The 24,431-nt window shown below is 38.3% G+C and overlaps 1 protein-coding gene across 1 annotated transcript in view; it reads right to left on the bottom strand.

Annotated features, from left to right (window-relative positions):
* The window catches only part of ca16b (carbonic anhydrase XVI b), a 120,413-nt gene that overhangs the window by 75,913 nt on the left and 20,069 nt on the right, over nt 1-24,431 (bottom strand). The window contains 1 exon segment of the mRNA XM_036571151.1: nt 19,666-19,740. Within this exon segment, the coding sequence (XP_036427044.1) occupies nt 19,666-19,740 (75 nt within the window).

The raw sequence follows: 24,431 nt of genomic DNA, 5'->3' as shown, positions 1-24,431 counted from the left end.
AAGTCTCTGTAAAAGGCTTTAATTCTATATACTATACGAGCTTATGGGGTGATGCAGATGTCCTTAAATATGCAGTGTGAAGTTCATAATCTGTCTCTTGTGGAGAGCTTGTACGTTGGAGGTGCGCACGTTGTAAAAAATGGAAAAGTCAGGTCAACTTAAAATTTTACGTGAATATTCTGCAAAGTTTTTTAATATTCTCAGTTTAATTCAGTCAAAAGATCTTAAAACAAACAAAAACAGTACTGCATCTTAGGTTAGGTCAACAAAGCAGTTCGAGTTGAGCTTACAGTAAATGTGGCTGCCTCTTTAAAAGCTACAATTGCTTATTTTTGGTGGACTTTTACTCCCCCTAATTCAGTTATTGCCAATTCCTACCCACAGACTACCACTTCCCCAGTCACAGGGCATGGGTTGGGGTAGAGGGGTGGTGCAGGGTGGCACAGAGTGAGGGTTTTCACCAAGCTGCAAACTCATAATCTGCTGATAATTAGGCAAGTTGTCTGTCTACACTTAGGTAAAGAACAGTGCCTGTGCAAATTAATACATTAACTACAGCAACTACATTAACTGATTGTCAATTTTGCACCAAAAGATCATGAGGTCAAATTCTGTCATCACCTCACCTGGCTGGGGGCATCATTGCCGGTGGGTGGAGAGTCAACCACATTCACTGTTTTATTCTCAACAAGCTCAACTTTAACTACATTTTGTAGACCTACCCTTCTTTGTTGCAGTCCTGAAAATGTAAAAAGGACTTTTGACTAAACTGAGAAAATCTAATAGTTGACATTTTTAAGCTGACCTGATTTTTTACAGTGTAGAGTAGCCTAAATCCTAGTCTCACAATCCTGACCTTTACCTACTGTCAGAGAGCCTGGTAATTTTCACCGCATATCATGGCTTCCTTTTCTGGAAGGGGCTGTTTGACTGACATATACCAATCACAGCCTGCTGTTTTGGCACTCCATGTAGGGGAAGTGATTGTGAAAATCTCACAGATATATCTTGCTCTGAAGGCTCATTATCTATCACAGTGTCTAGTGTTCATAGCTGTTTGCTGTTGATGACTAGAATTTGTACTCTATTCTTCTTATTTTGGAATCTTTTCAGCCTAAATTAAAATGCTAAAGCTTCAATGTCAGAGGACTGCAAAGGTCTACAGATGTAGACACCAGCGTCACATTATGCAATTAACCCTGTATTACACGGTGTTGCCATATGGCAACAATTACTTTATCCCAATTTTACTAAAAAGCAGTAATATAAAATCTGTGTTTCCCTATTTAATTGTGGAAAAAGCTTCTTTTGCTTTGAAAATACAAATATTTCATTACATAACATGACCAGGAATTCTTATTATGATGTTGTTATTACCATACATTCCAAATACCAACTGAAATTGTATTAATTTCCAATATTTCTAAAAATTGCATCAAACATTTAACCAAGTATAAGTTGGATTTTTTGTTCTTATTTTCAATAAAAGGATGTTTTTAGAGAAAAATGAGATTTTATGGTGCATTTGTTTAGATTTTATGGTGCCACGGTACGATTGCACATTGTTGCCATACGGCAACTATTTACCAAATACCCCACTGTAATATATATAGATTTTTTAAAATATTTCCATTATTTAAGCAATTTTAAATAACAAAAACACATTAAAACATTTTTGTCATGTTTAAATAATAATTCATGCAATAGAGGGTTAAACACGGTAATTATTGACTCATTAATTAAAAAGTAATGAGTAAAAAGTAGACTTATTTCCTCATAAACACACTTTAGTTGAAGTGAAGTAGCATGAATTAAAAATACTCAGTTGAAATGGAGCTACAGCTGTAGGTCTCCAGAAGCAGGGCTAATCCGCACTGATTTAAACAGCTGCAAAGCTTGTCAAAGTAGCTCTTTAGCGGACACTGCAAAACAGCTAAATTTGCCTAACAGACAAAAATTTCCAATTTTACACAGGGTGACACACAGGACACAGGACACAGGACCCTGAGTGTGTTACATTAACAAATATGACAAACAGTAAGTTTAGATAAGTTTGGACATGTAAGCACAATCTTCTCTGGCAGTACTACACTGAGTACGAAGTGCTCCACCATATTTGAGGAAAATCACAGCTCTTGGAGTGGGCGAGCCTTTGCGTTCAGAAGACCTGTCACTCCAAATCAGTTGACCAATAGAGAGTGGAGGTGAACACCCTCTTCTAAGACCCGCCCCCTGTTAAAAAGTGCCAGAAGTCAGAATCAAAAGAAAGATTTCAGAAGCAAAAAATATATCAGCAAAATCAGCAACTAGAAAAAAATGAAAGCAAAAACTGCCAAAATGAGTAATAAATTTATGTCGGAATGAGAGAAAATGAGTAGTAATCTTTTTGAAAAGTTAAGTTTGTTTTAACTCTTTTCATTTGTGTGATGCTGGTGGATTTTATTATTTTATTTGAAACTTCTGGCACAAAATTAACTCCATATAAATCCCTTTTTATTGCCTGTGTGTGCTTTTGTATGCTGTCTGTTCTGGCCAGTCCAGTCGTTTAGTTTGACAGGAACCACTCTCTGTCACATTCCCTTAAGTCCAGCGGCCACATGTTTGTCTCAATCCGCCACCTTTGTTACCGTGCTGCAATCCCATTAACCTTGGGGATAAATAAGCCCACTGCTGTTGCCAAGGGGACGCTGACAGTGTGGAGATTGCCTTGTCATGTCCGTTTTGTCCCTCGAGGAAAGAGGACACATAGCACACTCTTTGGCAGCCCTCACACATTTTGGCAGCGCACCGCTCACCAGTCGTGTTCAATCTAACCCTCAACGGTCTGCAGACCGGGCACAGACGACAGGAAACAAACACGCCACGCTGACGTGATTGATAGTGACAGTGGAGCGGACTGGGGTTTGGATTGGTTATTGCCATTTTTCCTGGGTCATTGATAGCCCTGAGGAGAGAAGTAAGACCAGGCCGAATGTGGCTCTTCCAAGTTAGACGCATGTAAATTGCATAGCCATTCACAATGAAATCACTGTATCTCATCTCGACAGTGCCAGTGACCATGCAAACAGCAATCCAATGATCAACAGCCAGAGAGACTACGTGTTTGAGAAAGTACACAAAGATAATCAGCTACAGCATCAGGATTCTGTCCATTTAACAAATTCAAGCTTTAAGAAAACACTCCTGGCTCTTTCAAGGAAATCACGTCAGCGATAGCTACACAGTGTTTCATTACCCACTTCCATTCAGCCAAGCCATTAGCTCCTAGTGGGCTTAATGATGTAGCAGTAAAACATCCCAGGAAAGCAGTCAAAACACAGAGCTGATCAAATGCTCTTTTATGGCGAGTGAATAGATGAATGACAAGTTTATGGTTTATACTCCACTGCACATTTTACAAAGCATGCTGCTTATAAGGATATTCACGGAAACAAAGAATTTTAAAATGCTCTTTGTAAGGAGATTAAGGATTTACATATTTCTATGAATTGCAATGGGAACATTCAAACATAAATATTCATGAACAAATATGCTAAATATGCTAAATTCGAGAAGAAGGAAGAATCAGGGGGCTATATGGATCAGACAGAAACCTTATTAATACAGTGTTTTCTGACTACCTGAATAGAGGGCTTGTCACCAATTCAATACAAAGTCAGTATTACAAGTGTAAACTTAACCGATGATCAATAAACCTGCTAATCTACATTTAGACTGTTTAGTATCTCAAGGTGGCCAGTAAATAGATACATTTACTTCGTTACATACGCTCAAGCTGATAAGTGTAGAAACAAGGAGGTGGTCATAATGTTATGCCTGATCGGTGTATATATGTATACTAACCTGTAGAAATCTCAGATTAAACTGAAAAGTCTTGCTTTAGCTTACCTGAAGATGACCACTCTCTGAGGACCAAATATTCACCCAAAATCTCTAGCTTAAAAGCGAATAATATAAATACTGCCTTTCTCTATTAAAAACAGCCTGACTTTAAAAGGCCCTGGCATCTTCTGCTCTGAGTTTTTGAGGTTTGTTCACTTTGTTATTAATCGATCTCTGAATTGCTGTATGATCTTACATTCAGAAAGCCTTGCACCTTCAAAGGTATTCATTGTAAGATTTACTTATTGGCCTGGTCATATGAAAAAAATAAGAGCAATCAGCTTAGCAGCACAGAGACACAATCTACTTCCTAGCACTTCCGTGAGCTTCAAAGGCAGAAATCCATGAATAGGTCTGGAAGTATACCACTGACTTCATGAAAGGTTAGGTAATTTTAGAGTGCTCTTCAACTCTCACAATGGACCCTCAAAATGACCTTGGCCTGAAAGCCTTGCATATCTTTTTACTTATACAGTTCTCTTTAAGAGCAATCATCTCAACTTAAATCATCATTATATGAAGCTATGACAGATAAAAAGCATGATAAAATCTGGAATATAAACTGCATACAAAATGCAACATTCTTTGAAATATGTCTAAGTAAATTTGAGGTCATTATGTTAGGGTATAAAAGGGTTATGTAATGGTCAAAATTGGGCTTTGGCACTGATCCATGTGAATGAACAAGAAGTTCATTAATTGCCTCTGACCTTTCAGACTGATTTTTAGCCCATTTCCTCACATCCACCCACTTCCTCTGGAATGTTCAACCGAAATTCGCTCGAAAGCTAATCAACACCAAACGGAAAAGCAAAAGAATACAACACACACCCCAAGAACGCCTAAAGGTCATAGTGCAACCTTTTTATATATTTTTTATATATCTTGGTTTGAAAAGTCAGTTGCATACAGCCTACTTCTTTTCAAACATCCCTCACCCCTCCCTTTCCAACCTACGGTGGCCATCATAATAAGTATGAGCCTCCATTTATCACAAAAAAATTGGGTTCTAAAACTTCTCATAACACAAAATGATTAGCCAGCAACCACTGATTCTTCAGCCCAATCCGATTTCTCATTTTTACCCCTACCCCTTGTTTTCGAGTGTCACCTTCTAGTGTTTGAAATCTCCCCCTACAAAATGGGACCCTCAAATAAAAAAAACATTATTTCATTAACAGGCTACTAGTAGTGCTCTATAGGCGACCCGGCCCGTCTGCAGTGATAGCAGAGGAGGGTAAAGTTCAGCAACCTTGCTGCTGAGCTTTAGGTAGCCTTCAAAGAGGGGGCTGAGACAATTATTCATTATCGTCCACTCCTAATTCTTCGATTATATGAAGCTGAAGTCAGCTATTTGCCAGCTTCTCATTCTAATTTTTCCTGTTACACCTTAAAAAGTTTATTTAAGGTGGAACTGGTAATTTAGCTAGCTAGATACCGAGACATCAGCATACTACTAGTGATTTTTTATGCGTTTTGAAGAAAATGACCATAATACATTGAAACTACATTGACCTAAGATAATACAATGGTTATCGTAATATCTTAACAGAGAAAATACTTAAATTTGTGGGTTTCTTTGGTCGCTTGCGCAGCCATCTTGCCGTTTTTTTCTTTTTTTCTCATAACACTCCGTTGTAGTATGCCTCTGAAAAACCTGTTTGGAAGACTGTGTAACTCTAACACTTCGCCCTACCCCTCTATCTCAACAAAAATTGGGACACCCTATCCCTAGGCGTGAACGTGTAAAATGGAGGGGTAAAGCTAAGTGGTACGGGCAAGGGACGAAATGGGATTGGGCCTTCTTCTTTCTATGTCTTCCAGCCAGTTCTATAGCATCACCAAATTCAAGCTGCCACTTCAACGTAAAAATGCGAAAGGCACTCTCTAGAGCCACTGTGTGGTTTGTCCATTCTGGGCTACTGGGCAGCGCAACATGGCAGCCTCTGTTGGAAGAGGATCTGCTCCCTATGTAGATATGAAGGGCTCATTTGAAGCTAACAGAAACTCAATGATTTGTAGTTACAGGTAATTATACACTAACGAAAACATTGTTTTGTATGCTATGTTCCATTTCCTCTAATAGATCGCCCTAAATCTTACACATTGCACCTTTAAAGCTAGCACCTATATCCACAGCTAAAAACAAACTTGCCATTTATTATAAAACCAGTGCTGCTGTGTTCTATTTGCAGACTCAAACGCAGCAAGAAAGGAATTGATGAATCAATGGCTATTTACGTCTAATTAGCTGCCCCGAATCAGTTCCAGACAAAACAAATTTCTCCTCCTGCACTATCTGCTTCCATCTCACGCCACTTTGCTGTGGAAGACGTGGTTTCCTGTTCTGAGGACGGGTGCTGAGAGCTCTAACAGCACTGCATATGTTTTTCCACTCCCTTTAAAACCTTACTTGGAAGGCTACACATAAAAGCTTTGGACACCACTGGACTTACTGTGTAAAGTTCACTGTTTGAAAGTTAAAATTGAACCTGATTCCAGTAAAAGTGTGTGTGTGTGTGTGTGTGTGTGTGTGTAATATGGCTAAGATCATAGAAATATTGTTGCCAGAATTTAACATTGTTTTCCATGGACTTATTCAGGAATAATTCAACAAAATAATCAGATTTACACGTACAGTCATATGCAAAAGTTTGACCACCCCTGGTCAAATGACATGTTTTGTCATTTTTTTTGTGAACATTTTCTATGTTTGTATAGTTTTATGAACCAACCATAATTCATAATTCATTTTTACATGATCACTTTACAACTTATTTTATCCCTTAGACTTAAATTGGCTGTTTTGCTAAAGTGCCTTTAAGACATATATGTAAATGAGCTGTGTTCTGATTGGCTGCCCTGTGTTGAGCCTTATTAAAAAAGCACTTCAGACTGAAATGGTCCTCATAACTTCATTGTGGATGGGCAGGGCTAAACTGTTATAGTCTGAATATGTAGACATATGTAAATGTGTTTTTTTTTTTTTTTGACATACAAAAACACTGAATTTAAAACATGTTGTTTTTGCATGTATGGACTGTTTGGACTGGAAAGTGAACACTACTTTTTGAAACTTTAACAGCGTTTACATGCAATACGAGCACAAACCCTTATATTTCCAAAAATGTAAAATAAAATATTAAATGTGCCATAACTTTAAAGAAGCTCAAAACATGTAATTTGGCCATGGGTGCCCAATCTTTTGCATTTCCCCTCATCACTAACATACTGGACCAGCCAAGTCGATGTTTTGTCTCTGGATCTTGCTTCTTTAGTTTTGTGCTGGAGCTACAAGGCCAACGTAGCTAAAAAGTTACAAAAGTCTCTGACAAACTTCTGTTTTATTAGAATTTAGTAGCAGTGCTGAAAGACAAACCTCAATACATACAAAGTGCATTTATCAAATACATTTGATAATGTATGTAAATAGCTAATTGTTTTATCGTTGCTTAATACACTTTAGTGTTTGGAATAAATCTTGGAGTGAAATAATGTAGATGAAATGCACCTCACACATTAAAAATACAACATAATTACATATATTTTTTTTCTGTATGGGACACCAAACATGTCTTGGCTGATGAACCATGTGTGCAGTAAGGAGAACATTTTGTAAAGCTGATTTTTCTGTGAATCATTCCTTTAAATGCAAAACGACCCTCACAATCAAAAATACAAGCTGTAATCAGCAGGACTGGTGGGTAGCTGTATTTATTATTTGATTTTTTATGGTGTAATTATGCTGAAAGACAATTGCTTTTAGATGTCTCAAGAGCTCAAAACAATAGTCTACCCGAGGATCTACTGTTCTGTTTCTGTTCTTTATTTTATTATTCAAAGCTTTTCAATGCAATTGTCTATAAACAACGGTAGAGTAAATAAAGCAATTACAGATATAGATTTAAAGTCAAACTGAATTCAAGCATTGACATCATCAAGAGAAAACACTCTAGATCAAAGACCCTCCTACATTTAGGAAGCATATTTATGAATCTAAGGAGGGACGTACATCTCCAGCCCCTTCTTTTGTCTTTCTAGCAAATGAACTGGCTCTCTGTCTATGTGGCCACTTTGTTGTCCCTACAATCACAGAATTACTAGTTGAAGGGCCCACATTTCAAATCCTCTCTCTTATAACAACATAATGTATATAGTTGCTTTTATATCATAATTTCTCTTTCTGTGTCAACACAGCAGCTGCCCTTTACATTGTGTGAACATCTCATGGACCAATGGAAATGATCTCAAAATTATTTGGAATAAAAAGTTGTTACATTAACTTACATTAAAAGTGTTTTCTTGCCTCCCGGTGTAAAGTTATCATTTTGGGGATACAGGATGATATATTAGATTCATAATAGAGTAGTTCAATAAGCATTATGATTAATAACTGCATATAAGCCCAGAGTTTAAGAGATTAATACCCCTGCAAGCAAAATGCATTGACCAAACTGTTTACCTGATACTGCAACAAAACCTCTCAAAATCTCTGAAATTACTTTTCAGGAGAAGGAAAAATGTTCATAATGTTTCTTAAGTTAATATAATTACATTTTTGGATAATTTCTGTTCCGTTTATTATGAAATTATACACAATATAAAGGGCAGCTGGTGTTTTCAAATGATGTTAAAAAAATAAGTTATGAGGTCTTTATCTGACAGCAGCAGTACATACGTCACAGTGTTCAGTCACCTTTTGTTCACCTCTTATCTCCTGAACAAGACTGACCCCTCTAGAGCCCTCCAGTCTGTAGGTCCACTTTCTGTTGCAGTAAACAGAATTAGGCTAGATCTCCAGGGTACTATGATGAGACTATTTGCTAGTATTGCAGTGCACACTGCATTGCACAAATGATGAATATTTGAAGCTATGACTTGGGCATTAAAGACATTTTTGTTCTCTTAGAAAGCAATACCAAAAAAATATATATTTATAATGAAGCAAGATGTGGCACTGATCCAACAGCAGGTATCAGTATCAGGCGGATGTCAAAGGGAAAAAAGCATGAATCAGATCCAGTCCTGGGACAAATCTAGCCTGAAATAGCACTCACTCAAACTGTGATGTTGTTAGTTGTGTATTTCTTCCTGTGGGATAGTAGAGTGTTCGAGAAGTCTGAGCATGATAGCCTAGTTTTAGAAGCTCATCTTAGGGTGGAATTTCAACAATTTTTCAAACTTTCCACATAATTCAGTGTTTGAGTTGTGAACAAAGTCATTCCAAACAGTTTGGTCTGAAATGGTTAATTGTAGAGAAACTTACTGACTCAGATTTCTTTACAATGGTGGTGACAAGAACCAGAGGTTGTGATGTCTACAGGGCAAATACTATCCAAACATTAAGCGAACCTACAAGTTTTCTTTGGGTATTATTTTGCCTTACAGTGACTGCATGTACCTCTCCAGTGTAAACATATGTGAAAAAACACATTATAGACCAAAATTTGATCTTAAAACTATTTCTAAACATTGTCTCAGACATCAAGCAGCATATTCGTTACCATTTTGTGTAACAACATTTTGTAAGGCAGCTTTTAGAGGCATTAAATTCTTCAGATGTCTGGTTCCCATCACCACCACTGTGAATAATTCTGACTGAGTAAGTTCTTCCTAGAATGGAGCACATCAGACCATGACTTTGTTTACATATGAATCATCTAATTGCACAAAAAGTTGGAAAAATCTGTGGAATTCCCCTTTAAGTGACGTTCTTCAACTGAAAATAGAAAGTACTAAGATTTTAATGCTCAGTTGTTTTAAAAGAATAAACATCGGAGTAACATTTGAGGTTCAATATCGGCACCAGTATCGGAAAATGGTATCATGCCATCTCTAAATAAAACCAATGATTCTTCATGTTCAATAGGAGTGGTCTTTATTCACATTGGGAGGTAGCCTGAAAAATGTAGCCTATAGATCCGTGTTCCACAACCCAGCCCTCCATTAGCCTCATATCCGCTTCCTCCCAGACACAGAGATCTAATCTCACACACTGCGTCCAGACTGTGTTACGGGTGGGGTCGGAAAGTTTTACCAAGCACGCCCTCTCCTCGCTGGAGCCTACATTTACAAAGCATGCAAGTGCTGCTTAAAAGCTTATGAAAAACCAACATCGGCAGCAAGTGTTTGACAAACTCCAACTGCTCGTTTTAAGCTTCCCATTAAGAATGCGAATGCTTAACCACAGACGCATATCCCTGCTGAAAAATATCAGCAAAACCATTAAAAGTTTCTGTTGGTTCCTATGGTGTCCAACAGCCACTAATGGTGTTTAGTGTTTTCCTGATCGGTTGATATCACAGTGTAAAGAATTCTAATGGTTTAACAGGAGCTCTGGGACTGATTCTAGATGCATTTGATGGTTTCCTAATGGGATGTAAAGGTGTCCTACAGGGAACTAGTGGTCTCGAATGGTAATCATAAAGCCAATTCCTGTTAGAAAGCCAAACCAACAGGTTTTAATCCTAATGGTTGCAATGATCTTTTTTCAGCAGGCATCTCCACCAAGAGCTTTTGGTTCTGAGCATTAAAGGCAAGTAAATGTTATGCAAAATATTTTACACAACCATGTTTATGCTTTTTAATATTCTGGCAGCTTTGATGGAGTGCTGCTAAGTTCGACACATAGAGTGGGTGGAGAAGAGAGGAAATGGAGGAGCAGGAATGCATTTTGGTTGTCCCTAATGAGGCTCTAAATAACATCACACTCACACAAACATTAGCACGGCTCATATTTCAATATATATTTTCTCATTCCTCCCACTGAAAATCGTTCCAAAACTCGTTGCACAACTCACACAGCAGCTCGCAATAGGGATTCGGAGCTCGCTGGATCTCCAGACTACATCATTAAATATGTCTCATTCTATCTGACTAATCATTTACTTATTTCTGGAAACAGACAGTCTGTAAGGTGAGTAGTCAATATTAATGCTACCTTCATAGATCTTCATAAATAACCTCTTTAACTGTGCTAACAACTGTCCTTTTGAGGAACAGACATCCATCATGAAGCCAGGAAACGTGAGAACAACTGCAGCCCAGCACCACCCTTCCGATACACAACATCAAAGCCCAATCCATAAGTGACTAATTCATTTGAATTCTTATTAAATCTGTTTTTCCAGGAAGGGAAGGCTTTTTGTCATGAAGAGCGCGAGGATGATGTAGGGTCCAGATTCCTCACACAAATTGGATCCTGTCTGAGTAATTTATCATTGCAAATTATGAGGGGCTCTCCCTGCATAACCAACCTGGCTGGCCATCTTGACCAATCAATCAAAAGGTTGCCAAGGACACTGAGAAATTGGCCAATTTGGGAGAACAATGCTGATCCGATCTAAATGCTGATTAGCCACCTTACCTGCTAGCTTACTTAGTAGCTAACACTGGTTGGACTGTCAATACTGCGTGCTCACTCACACCAATGCCTGCAGATTCACAGAATTACGTGCAGAGTTAAGAAAAGCTGCATGTTCTTCAGCAGAGTGAAAATCTAAGCAAAAAAACAAACAAACAAGCAAAAAAGCATGCATGCTGAACATGTTAGCATTAGCTACATAGCTAACAAAGAAACAAGCATTACTCAGCACTGTCCTCTAAACATCTTAGAGCACTATAAGATTCCATAAGCCCCATAATGTCTTAATGAATGCATTTACTGCTGTCTTTCATGTACACTGATTTGCCTCAACCCACCTCACCCAATTCTCATCATAATATATCTGTGAAATCTAACAACTGTATAAAATCAATGCAGTCAGCTTAAATAATTGCGATCTTATCAAATAACTGTGAAAATCTCAAATAATTGTGATTAGGCGATTATGTAAAAACTGTGACAGGCCTAACCAAACAAGCCTTCCCGGCTCAGGAACGTGCTTCAATCAAGTGAAAACACCACAAAGCCCCCCATCTTTATGCACTCAGCCGGAGAGCAAAGCACGTTTTATGGTATTTTTGATCTGCGCTAGTGTGATACAAGTAAGCATGACCCAGAAATTACCCCGAGCAATGTTGGCTGCATATGCTTGTAAATGACAACAGAGCAGAGCTTCTGTAATAATGTCACACGGCAGCAACTGAGAGCTGTCAAACGACAATGTTCCCTTTTTAGCTCAAAGTGAATATTTGCCAAAGTACAGAGAGAGATGCAGAGAGAGAGAAAGAGAGCGACAGAGAAAATGAGAAACTGGTGGAACATGAGAGAAAATATATGTGTAATGATGCATAGCCATACTCCCTGGAGAACACCCTGCAGTGTGCAATATTATCCGTCCCTTATGAGAAATACCTCACACGCCTTTACACACACACACTTTAAATAAACCACAATCAAATCTCAACTCCCTGGATAACTTAATTGTCAGTTTATGACCACATTCAGCAGCAGTTCTCAGACCTACTTATGCTAGTATGTGGCAACTGCCTCTGCTTAAAGGGGCCATATTATGGAAAAACAAATTTTCCTCACTTTTATGAAATAAATGAGTTTGAATGTACATATTTTTAATGCTACAAAATGTGCCATTCGCTCACCAGTCTATACAGTACATATATGGAAAATGGAAATATGGAATATATGGAAGGCAGCCCATTTTGAATTTACTGTTTTTGTTACGTCACAAAAGCCAGCTCATTTACACACATCAGACTGTGTAGCCTACAGCCGTTTAGCCCTGCCCATTTACCTTGAATTTATCAGGAGTGTTTTGACCCAGACAGCTTTTCAAATGAAGCATAACACAGGACAGAAGTCATTTACACACAGCCATATGCAAAAGTTTGGGTGCTCCTGGTCAGTTTTGTTGATTTTTTAGGGGAAAATAAATAAGCAAACATTTTATGCACACTTTACTGCACAATTACTTTATTTGTCATGTGTTTGCTAAATTCCATATACTTGGAAAGAAAAGTTCTGGCACATTTTACATTTTAATTTTTTGGATTTGTTAAACTCAAGAATAGATAATAGAAACTGTGCACTAAACTATGCAGATACTTAAGCAGTAAATGATGTGTTAATTCATTTTCACCTAGAAAATCAACAAAACATGTAATTTGACCAGGGTGTTTGGAAATTTGCATATGATCATATAAAACACACAAACAAAAATAGCCTGGTTAATTCTGAGAGATAAAGAGAGGTTGGAAAATAGTCATGGTAAAATTAATTATGACTGTTCATAAATCCACACAAACGTGGAGAAAAAAAAAATAAAATACAAGAAAGATGTAGGATATCGGCCCTTTAACTACATTTAAATCTCCTTTACATCATTAACAAGTAGCTGCTTTCTCCTGTACCCACATATGAGCGGCCTCATATGTGTCATCAGCATTTAAAAACACAAGAAACAAACTGCTTGCAAAATATGGTTGATAGAGGCATAGTTTAGATTAGATAGTGGATAGGCCTCCAGCAGAGTCGAGGCCATCTCAATTTGCAGTTAAAATCAACACGAATTAAAAGCGCAGAATGAATGGAAGAGAGCGTGATAAAAAACGGAGGAGGATGTTGAGGACCGTGGGGGGCTGAGGATGTGTGTGTGTGTGTGTGTGTGTGTGTGTGTGTGTGGGTGGGGAAAAGGTAAAGAGAGAAAGTTGAGAAATAACAGGAATTTAGAGAACGGCCCTCCCTCCTGGAGATGTTATCAATCTCAGCCATGGCCTAAATACTCAAAGACAAGTACCTCACAGCTGCTGGAGTGTATTCTTAAAGCCCCCCACTGACATCCAGGTAAGCACACACACACCTTATCAGAACCGCTGAACAAACTGTACATTTTACACGTACCTCGCATCTCAGCAATGTTTTAGAAGAAGGAAAAAATATATTTAACTTTACTGTAGGGTAATGTAATGAGATTCATTCCAAGTCACTTTGGACAATTGCCAATGTAAATGATAGCTGGTGTTTCCAAATGGTGGAAAAAATGCAAAAAAAAGGTTTTAAGGTTTTCTTATAACAGCCAAAATATATTGGAAACAACCCTGACTTTGGAAAGTGACCTGTGTCAGCCAACATCAGACAAGTACTGCTTCACCCTGTCCGTCTAAATTGCATCTAAAAGGAGACATAAACATTCAGAAATGCCTGCTGTCCTTTACAATGTATGACAATTTTATGATGGACCAATAAAAATGATCCAAATCTACTTTTCCTTTTATTTACATTAAAACAGCACTGTGCAAAAGTCCGAGACCATCTTTGATTTATTTAATGTATAATCAAAACAGCCATTAAGTACAAGTTATTCGTTTTTCTGTGAAACAAAGCAGAAAACACATCTTTAATAGTAAATTAAACAGAGGCCTCATCAACTGAATATATTTTTTTCAGTATTTAGTGTGCCCAGCCTTTCCCTTTATTACAGCTTCTATTCCTGCCTGTTTTTAGTTTTTCAAAAGAATCTGCGCTGATTTTCACAGACTTCCACAGTTCAGTCTTAGTTGGCTGCATTTTCTGCTTCTCACGATCTAAATAATCCCAAACACATTCAGTGATGTTGAGGTCTGGACTCTGGGGTGATCAGTCCATTGTTCTGAGATGTTCTTCTTTGTTTGATTAGGAAATTTTCCCCATTTTTCCATTTGCCCTTCTCAGTAACAGCTCCTGGACAGCAAAACATCCTTTCAGACCCATAACACTGAGTTGTCTTCTCACAGTGGAAGGATGGACAGAAACACCTGCAGATTTTTTCACATCTGATTTTCTCCTCTCTCTCAAAGATAAAAGCTTTAAGTGCTGTTTATCTGATGGGGACAGTTTTGTTGGTCTATCAGGTCTTATTAGGAGTTCTATTTTCTCTACATCTTTTAGTAATTTTTTGAACTCCAGTTTTGGAAACTCCTTTTTCATTTACTCAGTTTGAGATTATCTATCCTTATGCAAGTGGATTTCTTATGTCTGATCTCCTCAGAAATGGAATAATTGGAATAATTATTAACTTAAAAATAATGGCTGCTTTGACAGGAAATTTAATAAATGTAGGGGCCTCTGATTTTGTACAGTATTACATATACTTATTGTTGTTCCTGTATGTTATTTTACTGTACAGCCAAACTGGCTGATGACTGTTTTTTTGGCTGGTTTTATTAGCCTTTTTTAAACCAGAAGCTCACACAGTGTGGTCTAAAGGAACACAAGCAGATTTCCAACACTTTCTATTAGCCAGTTCCAGTACTTTCTAAACCGCAACATGAATAACATTATTTGCTCTTTAATTGGTGAAACTGGCATTTTGAAGTCTTAAATGAATCAGCTGCCTGTTTAAATAACAAGAATCTAATAAAGAGCAAAATCAAATGTAAGAGACAACTGACTATTCAGCACAATGAGTCATACACAATTATGCTATGACATTTTCGTACAGGTGTAGCAGCAGCATTCAAATACAGTGCCAGCGCACTTACCTCCCTCACATTATTTACATCATAAAAATGAACAGAAATTGGACAAAACTGGCCGATTGCGTGTTTGGAGCAAAAAACTGCCAATTCCGATCTTGGCTGATTCCGACCATGCATCCCTACTCACACACTTTCTGATCATTTGCATTTGAGAGTGTGTGTGTGTGTGTGTGTGTGTATTTATAGCTCCCAGAGTTCTGCATTTGATCATTTCTTTCTTGCCTTGTGTTCCCTTTGCTGTGCTGAGGCCAGAGGAATGGGTTTGGAGCACAAAGCATGAAGAGAGAGGAGCCCACAGAATCCCTCTGGCACAGAAATGATTGCGTGAGCACGAAAGGTACAAGCACCTTCTGGCTTCTCTCAGAACACACATATACACACACACACACACACGCACACACACACACGCACACACACACACACACACATGCAGAAACACAAAGAGAGACTTGCCAATTAAGATGCTTCAAATGTCAGAGGATTTCAGAGATGCATTAAGGCCTTAACTAAGAGAATTATTGAACAGCTTCTGTAAAATCTGTGCTGAGCAGAGTCTGTTCCTGTTGTCTGCTCGTATAGGCAAGGACATCTGTTATAGAGCAAAAGTACAGTAAGATGTAACCTAAAGGGTGCATTTTCACTACAATAGAAATCAAACCTGTCTGCTAAATATGATCTTCACATTGTTTTCTGGGGGGACATATTTTTAAACAGGCACTATAAAAAGAGACTGGTAACACATGAGAATATACTTATATATAAACAGCCGTACTCATGCAAAAAAAATTATGTTTAATACAGATTGTTGCTCTGTTAACTTACTATTAGAAGTTCAAAGAACTCAAAAATTGAAAGCAGTCAGGTTAGTTACTTTTTTAAAGGGCCCATATCCTGCATTTGTCTTATTTTTGTCCCTGAGGTCCACCTATGACTTTAGTGTGGTTTTATATATCAGTAAATTAAAACTTCACATGACTATCATCCAACCCAGTGTGACGCAGCAAAGCGGCCATTCATTTTCAATGACAGCTGGTGTGAGCAATGTCGATGCAAAGTGGGCGGAGCTGGCAATGCAACAAAGTTGAGAAAAATTTAACTTTATGCAAATTAGGAGCGAAGCGATGTGGCGATTACCAACAGGAAGTGAGGAGGGTGGTACGTGTTTTATCTTTGCCTCTGTGAAGCAGCATGCCTCTTTTCTGATTCCTAGATATATGTTTCTACTAGAGATGAAGGAACTGTCTGTGCAGTCACATACTGCCTGCACTGACAGTTATGCACTATGCAGTAGTGGGTGGTCTAGACAAAACTCCAGGGCTGAATTCGGGTCCCAGTCTAGCTCTGGTGGGAAGGTATTTGATTTGCGTTCAAACTGATTTTGTATATACTCTGTAGAGACTAAAGTATGGCGTACTGTACTGGCATTTGCTTGGCATCAGTGAAGCCATGGCAACCAATGGTCAGCTCGAGCTTAGAAACACCCGCAGGCAATAAGTGACCAGCAATTTAGGCACAAAAGAGTCAAAAAGTCACCTAATCACAGGTTAACCAAGAGAGGTGTGGAGGAAGAAAGTGTCTTTTGATTTTGTAGGTGGACTGTTATGATTTTTTTATTTTAATTTTGATATCCACTTTCAATTATTGTTATCTCATGTGATGTTAAAGATGCTGGCTAAGCCTATGCTGGCTAAGCACTTGGTGACACTGGGTTCCATGTTTTTAGAAATGTAGTTTGCATGATCATGCAATCCAACTGAACTTGCTGCCTTTCTGCTCTTTCCTCAAAACACCCATCAGCGACTAGCTGTAGGCAGTTTGAGCAACGCTGAGTGATTTTAGCGCCTGCAGTGTTCACACAGGACTCGGATAAAATAGGCAGTGTTTGTTACTGAGCTGTAAGGTTGATACGTGTAAATGATCCCTGTTCTGATTGGCTGCCATTTATTGTGCTTCATTCAAAAAGCAGTCTGGGCTGAAAAACTCCTTATAAGTTCAATGTGAGTGGGTGGGGCTAAACTGGCTAATTCGGCAGGTATATGTAAATGTGTAGGTTTAGTGACATCATATTAACAGTGAATTCAAACAGGCTAGTTTCCATACATTTCATAGACTTCATAGACTGAGAAGTGAATGGTTTGTTTTGAAACTTAACAAATGTTTACATATTACATCAAATGCTTTTATTTAAAAAGGTGAAGAAAATTCAGTTTTCCATGATATGGAAACATTTTTTTTACAGGGTAATCTGTTTTAAATCTGCCCCTCTGTATGCTTCAGTGCTCACGACCTTCTGCAATCATTTGAAATATCATAGCCAGTGTTAACTATTCTTTATGCATCTGACAACTTGAATATACAGTTGCTAATTTTATCTTTTAGCCTGAAAAAAAAAAAAATTCTCATAATAATCTAATAGAACTTTGAAAGTTTCAAGGCCAATTATCTCTAAACTATGCTTTTCTCAGACACAACCTTAGAATCCTAGAGTCTCTTAGGATTGCTTAGAACTCATTACATAGAGGCAGCTATAGGAAAACACTTAAATGGGAAGAAGAAGAAGAAGAAAACGATACACAGCGACATAGATCACCACATTGTTATAAATGACATTTCAGAAGTGACTTGTTGCCTTTCTAAAATTAGTTGGGGAGGAATCCTCTCGGGGCTTTTAGAGCTTATCTACATGGTAAACACACTTATGAGACTGCCATGGAACGCAAAGGCAAGGAAGTATGGCACTTAAAGATCGTTTGCTGCTGGAAGCCTGCTGGGATTGTGGGCAAAAACGTTCGCTGTTTGTTGGGAGTCCCTCGGAGGGACAACAGCAGTTAGTAGCCCAGCAAAAGAGCGAATCCAGCACTGTCATCGGCAATAAAAAGAGCCGTCCAGCTGTACGCACACACAAGAGAGCGCGCAGAAGGATGAAAAGTAGTGCTGGGATTGAGGCAGGCTTTACCAGGGGAATGTTACCAGGGGAGACTTGGAGGGATATGTATTCCTGGTTATTGCCTGATTGATTCTGGTTGCCCAATACTAATCCATTTTTATAGCTCTCTAAAGGCCTGAGTTGGGAAATATCTTGGACTTGTCTACATCAGGTCCTTTCATGCATTGTGAGTATCAGGAATACAACCAGCTTGGGATTCTTCATATACGAATGCTTTTAAGAGGTGCATTTAATTCCTTTTTTACAGGTTTCTCAGTTTTTTTCAGTAACACTGATGGAATATATCTAAATGATGAAGTGCATTTACGAAAAATGGATGCAAACTGGATGTTCATCTTTGTAGGTGAGCAAGCAAGTCAACGCTTGCTTTTACTGTGTTTAAATGCTATTTTTGTATTGTGGGAGTTGTCTGTGATTTTTTTGATATGAAGAACGCTGCAGCGCTATTGGTTTCACCCCAGCATGCCTGTTTAAGTGGAAAGCTGTGGACTGTTTTCACAGCAAGTGGTTCTTCCCTCTCCCCTTTCCCCCCCATTGCTCAGTAGCAGCTCAACATAGAGCCACAACGTTCCACAAACAGAGAGCCAACCATGTCCTAGTTAATCTGATAACAGAGTTACAGGGAAAAATATTTTGTTTGATTATATTAATTACAAATATTCAAGTTTTTCCTTTACACCAGCTGAATGACCACTAGAGGGCCTGCAGAAAGAGGCTACAACAGATTTAAATCAGATCACCAAAACCACTTCAGTTTAGCCAGATGTCATTCCAGTCTAAATATATCCGTCTATTCAAGCCACATTTGGCAACCAAAACCCCTCTTAGTACATTATGTCATTTCACATGTGGTACATGTCCACAATGACTACACATTGACTGTCGAAGCTGGCACCTTCTTTTAAGCTAATGAAAGAAATGCTAATTATTTTTGAAGAGGAAAAAACAGAAACAAGGAACAACACAGCGTATTTGCTGCCGAGCAGAGACACATTTGATGTATAGATACAAATCACATGAAAAGACCAGGCATAAATAGGGTACCAATTTATTGCATAAAATAGCTTATGTTGAAAGTACTTAGCACATCTACACTAAAGGTATAAACATGATTTTGGCTCATGTTTGCAGCTTTTAAACCTAATAGACAAAAATATCTTCAGCGATACACTAAAGGATCCTAGTTCAGATATAAAAAAGAAGAAACAATAGCTAGTAGAAATAAAAAGCCTAATAACTAATCACATCTAAAGACAGGAAATTGCTTTTCCAGAGACAAAGAGAGGATAAAAAGCGTAAGTGCACTTGATCAGACAAAAAGAGAGAAAGGGAGCACCGAAAAAGGAAGCAAGCAATTGGTGTAACATTGCCCTTCTAGAAAAGAAAGCTTTCATGATAGATGGAAGGAGAAGACAACTCACCTGAATACGCCCAATACGGATCCCCAGCTGCCCTCCTCTCTCTCTGATGATGCTGCTTCAGTCCTGTGGGTGCAGCTGCAACAGAGAAAAACACAGACAGAAGGTGGTTTAGAGAACTGGCCGAACTCCATGAAAGAGCTTAAACTATTCCTTATTGTCTGTGGCATGCCAATTCAGACGTATTTGTGAGTGTTAACAAATTTGTACAGTATTCCCTCTAATGTTTGTTTGTGGCTTATTACTGCAACACTCCGTGACTGCACAGTTGCTGAGCCTTCAGCATTTAAACACTGCTGATTACAATATATAACATTCATATAATTGTAATATGTACCTTTCATAATTTTATTATATGCAATTACACATATTCCCCATTCCCTATAATTAAGCAAATGCTAGATCAGTACTCGCTCACTTAAGGGTATTACCTGCTCCTTATAATTAGCTGAAACTCTTGTCAGTTAGACATTTAGACCGAAATGCTTGGCTGAGAGCAGAGGACCATCTTTATTTGGCCCAGTACCACTGCTGGAATAAGCAGTGCAGTAAGTACCAGCAGTGCGGGAAAGGCAATTGCGGTGGGGCCTGTCTTGCAAGGGTGGGGAGTGGCAACTGAACCCCCTAAGGTATTTATTAGATCCCTTAGATCATTACTTATGCAATTTTATACCAGTGACTAAAAATTACCCATGACAACAGTATATACTTCAACAGTTAGCCTCCCACTTTGGTTGAAACACAGCAAAAATAAGTAACAAAGCAAATTACACTGTCACTTTATTTATTTAAGGCCATTTTTTGTGCAGGGTGGCCTACACAAGGAATAGCTACATAATATTCAGTTTTCAGTTCAACACTTTAAGGATGACACAAAAGCATGGCTATTTCGTTTAATCTGCTCTTCTTCATTAATCATGTGATTTCCCAATGCTGTTGTTATATTAAAAATATCTTACAAAGCCTAAAATCATACATTTGAATATAGTTTGTTCCACAAACTGCCTTTTTGGAAAAAAAAAAAATTGAAAATGGGAAAGGGGTCGGTCATGTTTATTTTGTTACTCTGATGAAACAAAACAGTAACAGTACTGTATACACAGTAACAGTAACAGTACTGCATACACAGTAACAGTAACAGTACTGCATACACAGTAACAGTAACAGTAATGCATATGCAGCAACAGTAACAGTACTGCATACACAGTAACAGTAACAGTACTGCATACACAGTAACAGTACTGCATACACAGTAACAGTAACAGTAATGCATATGCATCAACAGTATACGCAGTAACAGTAACAGTACTGCATACACAGTAATAGTAACAGAACTGCATACAGTAACAGTAACGGTACTGCATACACAGTAACTCCTCTGGCAGCAGATTTCAATGAGTTTAAGGGGCCAAATTCTCAGAATGGGTTTTGATAGGGTTAAAATACTATGTTTGTATGCAAGACTATGTTGTTATAGCCAATCTAACTTAGGCAAGTTGGAAACAACAACGACAAATTTGCCACCAACGCTTGTTCAAACACAAAAATGAAATCTCCATTTGATCTGTCCTAACAGTGTGAACTTCCACACTCATACAATTTTAAATATTTAAAATGAAACATAGGCATTTTGTAAAGTTGTTTTCTACAATTTCTCAGTAGGCTGAATGATATTTTTCCCAACGTTCTGAAACGTATCCAATCTGGCAACAGCTGCTACGAAAAAATGGATTTTTGGGTGGAGCTTAGATAGATCAATTGTGCATGATGCATTTGTGAAATTGGAAAGAACTGCCTTATAAAGAGAGAGTGTTCCAAGACTCAGCGCAGCATTAAACAAACAAGTGTGCAAGAGAAAGAGTAGCAGAAGAAAGAGGGAAGCTAAAGGGGAGGGGAGAGAGATGGAGGGTCGAGAGACAGAGTGAGAGAGAGAGAGGAGAGGAGGAAGAAAGAAGAACTAATTCAAACTAGTGAAGTGTGCCCACCTCTCTGCGTGCATCAGAGAGATCCACGCTGGGCACTGCAGGATCAGCTCTCTCCTCCAGTCATATTAATATTTAAACAGCAGCCCACTCTTCTCTAAAACTACACTTTAAAACATGTGTGGCATAATCTGGCCTGTGACTCTCTTTCCAACGGCTCCGTAATTGTCCTGTTTATCTAGCTCAGTGTGTTTCAAAGCCCCTCCACACCTGTGGGAGACCCCCTGCGTGAATGAAAGACATCTTCAAAATCTGGAGGAGACTTAACATGCCTGTGTACGCACTGCTTTGTAGTCACTTAAAGCACTTCTGTTTCCGCTACAGAGCGACACAGACACGTCTGAGAGACACTACAGAACAACAGCTGATAACTAGGTAACTACTTGGGTGGGGGGAGTAAAGGCATCGTGAGCATCGATTTGAATGTTTCAATTCTACTGCATCAATTTCATTATTAATCAATTATAATAATAATGAACTGTACATGCATTATAATTATAATAACATAATGATATTAATTATGATAATATTCAATATTCAAACATAAAAATAAAAAGCTTGATGTGCTGTCTGTACATGTTCCACTTCTGTTTAAATTACGTCTTAACACTTTTTAATTTCTTAACACCTATGTAGATGTCAGCTAGCCAGTTTACCTGTATTTACCTGTATGTAATTATCAATACGCTTCAAACCAAGAAACTGCAGAATAAAGTGGAGAACTTAAAGGATAGTTTGCTGGTTGCTCACTGCAGCACAGCAGTAAAAGAGATAAGAAATCACATTTTTGGGGGCTGATATGAAGAACAGGAGGGCTGAGGCATCCCTAAATAGGGTCTAGAGATGCTAAAAATTTCTGCTGAAATGGTTAACATATACCCATTCTGCTAGATTTCAGATATATAACAGAATGAGTAGTGGCTGGTATAGTTACTGAATGACCCTACTAACCTCCAAGTGAGAAAGTGGGGTTTGAGTCCCTACCCAATGAAGCTCACCACTCTAAACCAATAAGAGTCATTGGGCAAGACGCCTAAAGACTTGTTCACACAGAGTCAGATTTTTACCGATAAAAGAAAACAAACATCGAGTTTTGAAAACTAACATGTACATATTAATGCCAGCTTTCACACTGTGCACGAAACGTACTGCCCGCAAAGGCTTTAATCTGAGCCAGCTTGATTTTCTATATTGTATGGATGTGTTACAATCAGAGCTCTGTTGTCAGGGTTGCAGTCCAAACAAATGAAAGCTGAACAGCTTGTTTTGCTCGTGGCAGAGTACAAAAGCTTATAAAACAAGCAACAAGACTACAAAAATGTGAAGGTTAAAGAAAAAATGTGAAGGACCATAGCTGAAAGACTGGGGAACGAAGTTGAGTACCTTAGAACAATATACTGACTGTTTATAGCCGTTTCTGTTTATCTCAGCATATCCTTGTCTGTTCATGCCTGGTCTCTTTTGTAGAATGTTGGTCCCCAGTGTGAGCTCCTTTCAGCAGCGGTTCTTATACGAAAAAATATTAATTCATCATGGCTACTGCTCGAGAAATCCATTTGACTTTCTCCTCCATCTTCTTCCCGAGCTCCCAGACCGTTAGAAACCAAAAACTTCAGATTTGGTGTATTTGAATTACTCTGTATATCCTACAGCAGGATTAAAGAAAAACATCCTCAAGTTGCTCTGGATAAGATCGTCTGCCAAATGTGTAAATGTAAAAGAAAATTCGCTTTTCAACCAGTCGGAGTGTCTGTTCAGAAGTGTTTTAAAACAAAATGTAACACTTTATTTTGTAGCTGATTAGTAAGCTTTTAACAGAGTATCAGTAACATATCAGTGAAGCAGCAGTAGAACAGCATCTGAATATTTTGAGGTAAATATCTTGAAGATGTACTGTTGATAAATTACTTACATTAACCAGATGTATTGTTGACATGTTGCATGAAGCAGACTTTATATGGTACTTCCATTAAGCAAAACCTAACCTTACCCAGCCTTACCCAAAACCTAACCCTAACCCTGCCCCTAATCCTAAACCCTAACCTTAACCTCAACCCAAAACCTAATCCTAACCCTCATCCTGGTCCTAATCCTAAATCTAACCTTAACCAAAATCTAATCCAGTTAAAGGCCACTTAAAGAAGGAAGTCAACAGCATGTCTATAACAGCTTGTTGAGAAGGTCTGTATTAGACCTGTTACATGTTCAGTGACCTTTCAGGTTAACATCTACAGATATGATCTTGGACACTCCAAAAAAACAACTGAATTCAGCAGATAATAAACAAATTTTATTTACGCAGTTAATGAAAAATCCCTTGATAATGTACTGAATGTATTCACTGCTGCTACATCATTAATATGTCGTTGATATGTTGTTGATCTGAGAGTCTGTTGAGTGTTCACTTCATCTAAAAAGGACCAATCAAAATAGTGCCACCAAACAAAAATATAAACATATCAAACTGTTTCATGATTCATTTAATAGTTTCTGAATGAATCGTAATCAAATCCTTGTGGGATCAGAGATCTACACCTCTACTTACTTCTAAATGAATCAGCTTACAAACAAATGATCTCTGAATGAGAATGAACCTCTGTAAAGCAGCCAGCCATTTATGTGCTTGTGACTGCATAATTTTGGTGGCCATATCATCGCTGCTCCTGCGTGACAGCTCCCTCCCCTTGAGATGAACTTGGATCTTCTTCTCTGAGCCAGAAGGGGATTCCTGTATTTATATCTCACTTCAAAGGGCCCTCCTCCACCTTACCAGTGACTCATTCTCTG

Source organism: Colossoma macropomum, unplaced genomic scaffold, assembly GCF_904425465.1.
Source record: "Colossoma macropomum unplaced genomic scaffold, Colossoma_macropomum, whole genome shotgun sequence".
NCBI lineage: Eukaryota > Metazoa > Chordata > Actinopteri > Characiformes > Serrasalmidae > Colossoma > Colossoma macropomum.
Note: the sequence above shows the minus strand (reverse complement) of the source record. Positions and strands in the feature narration are given on the sequence as shown.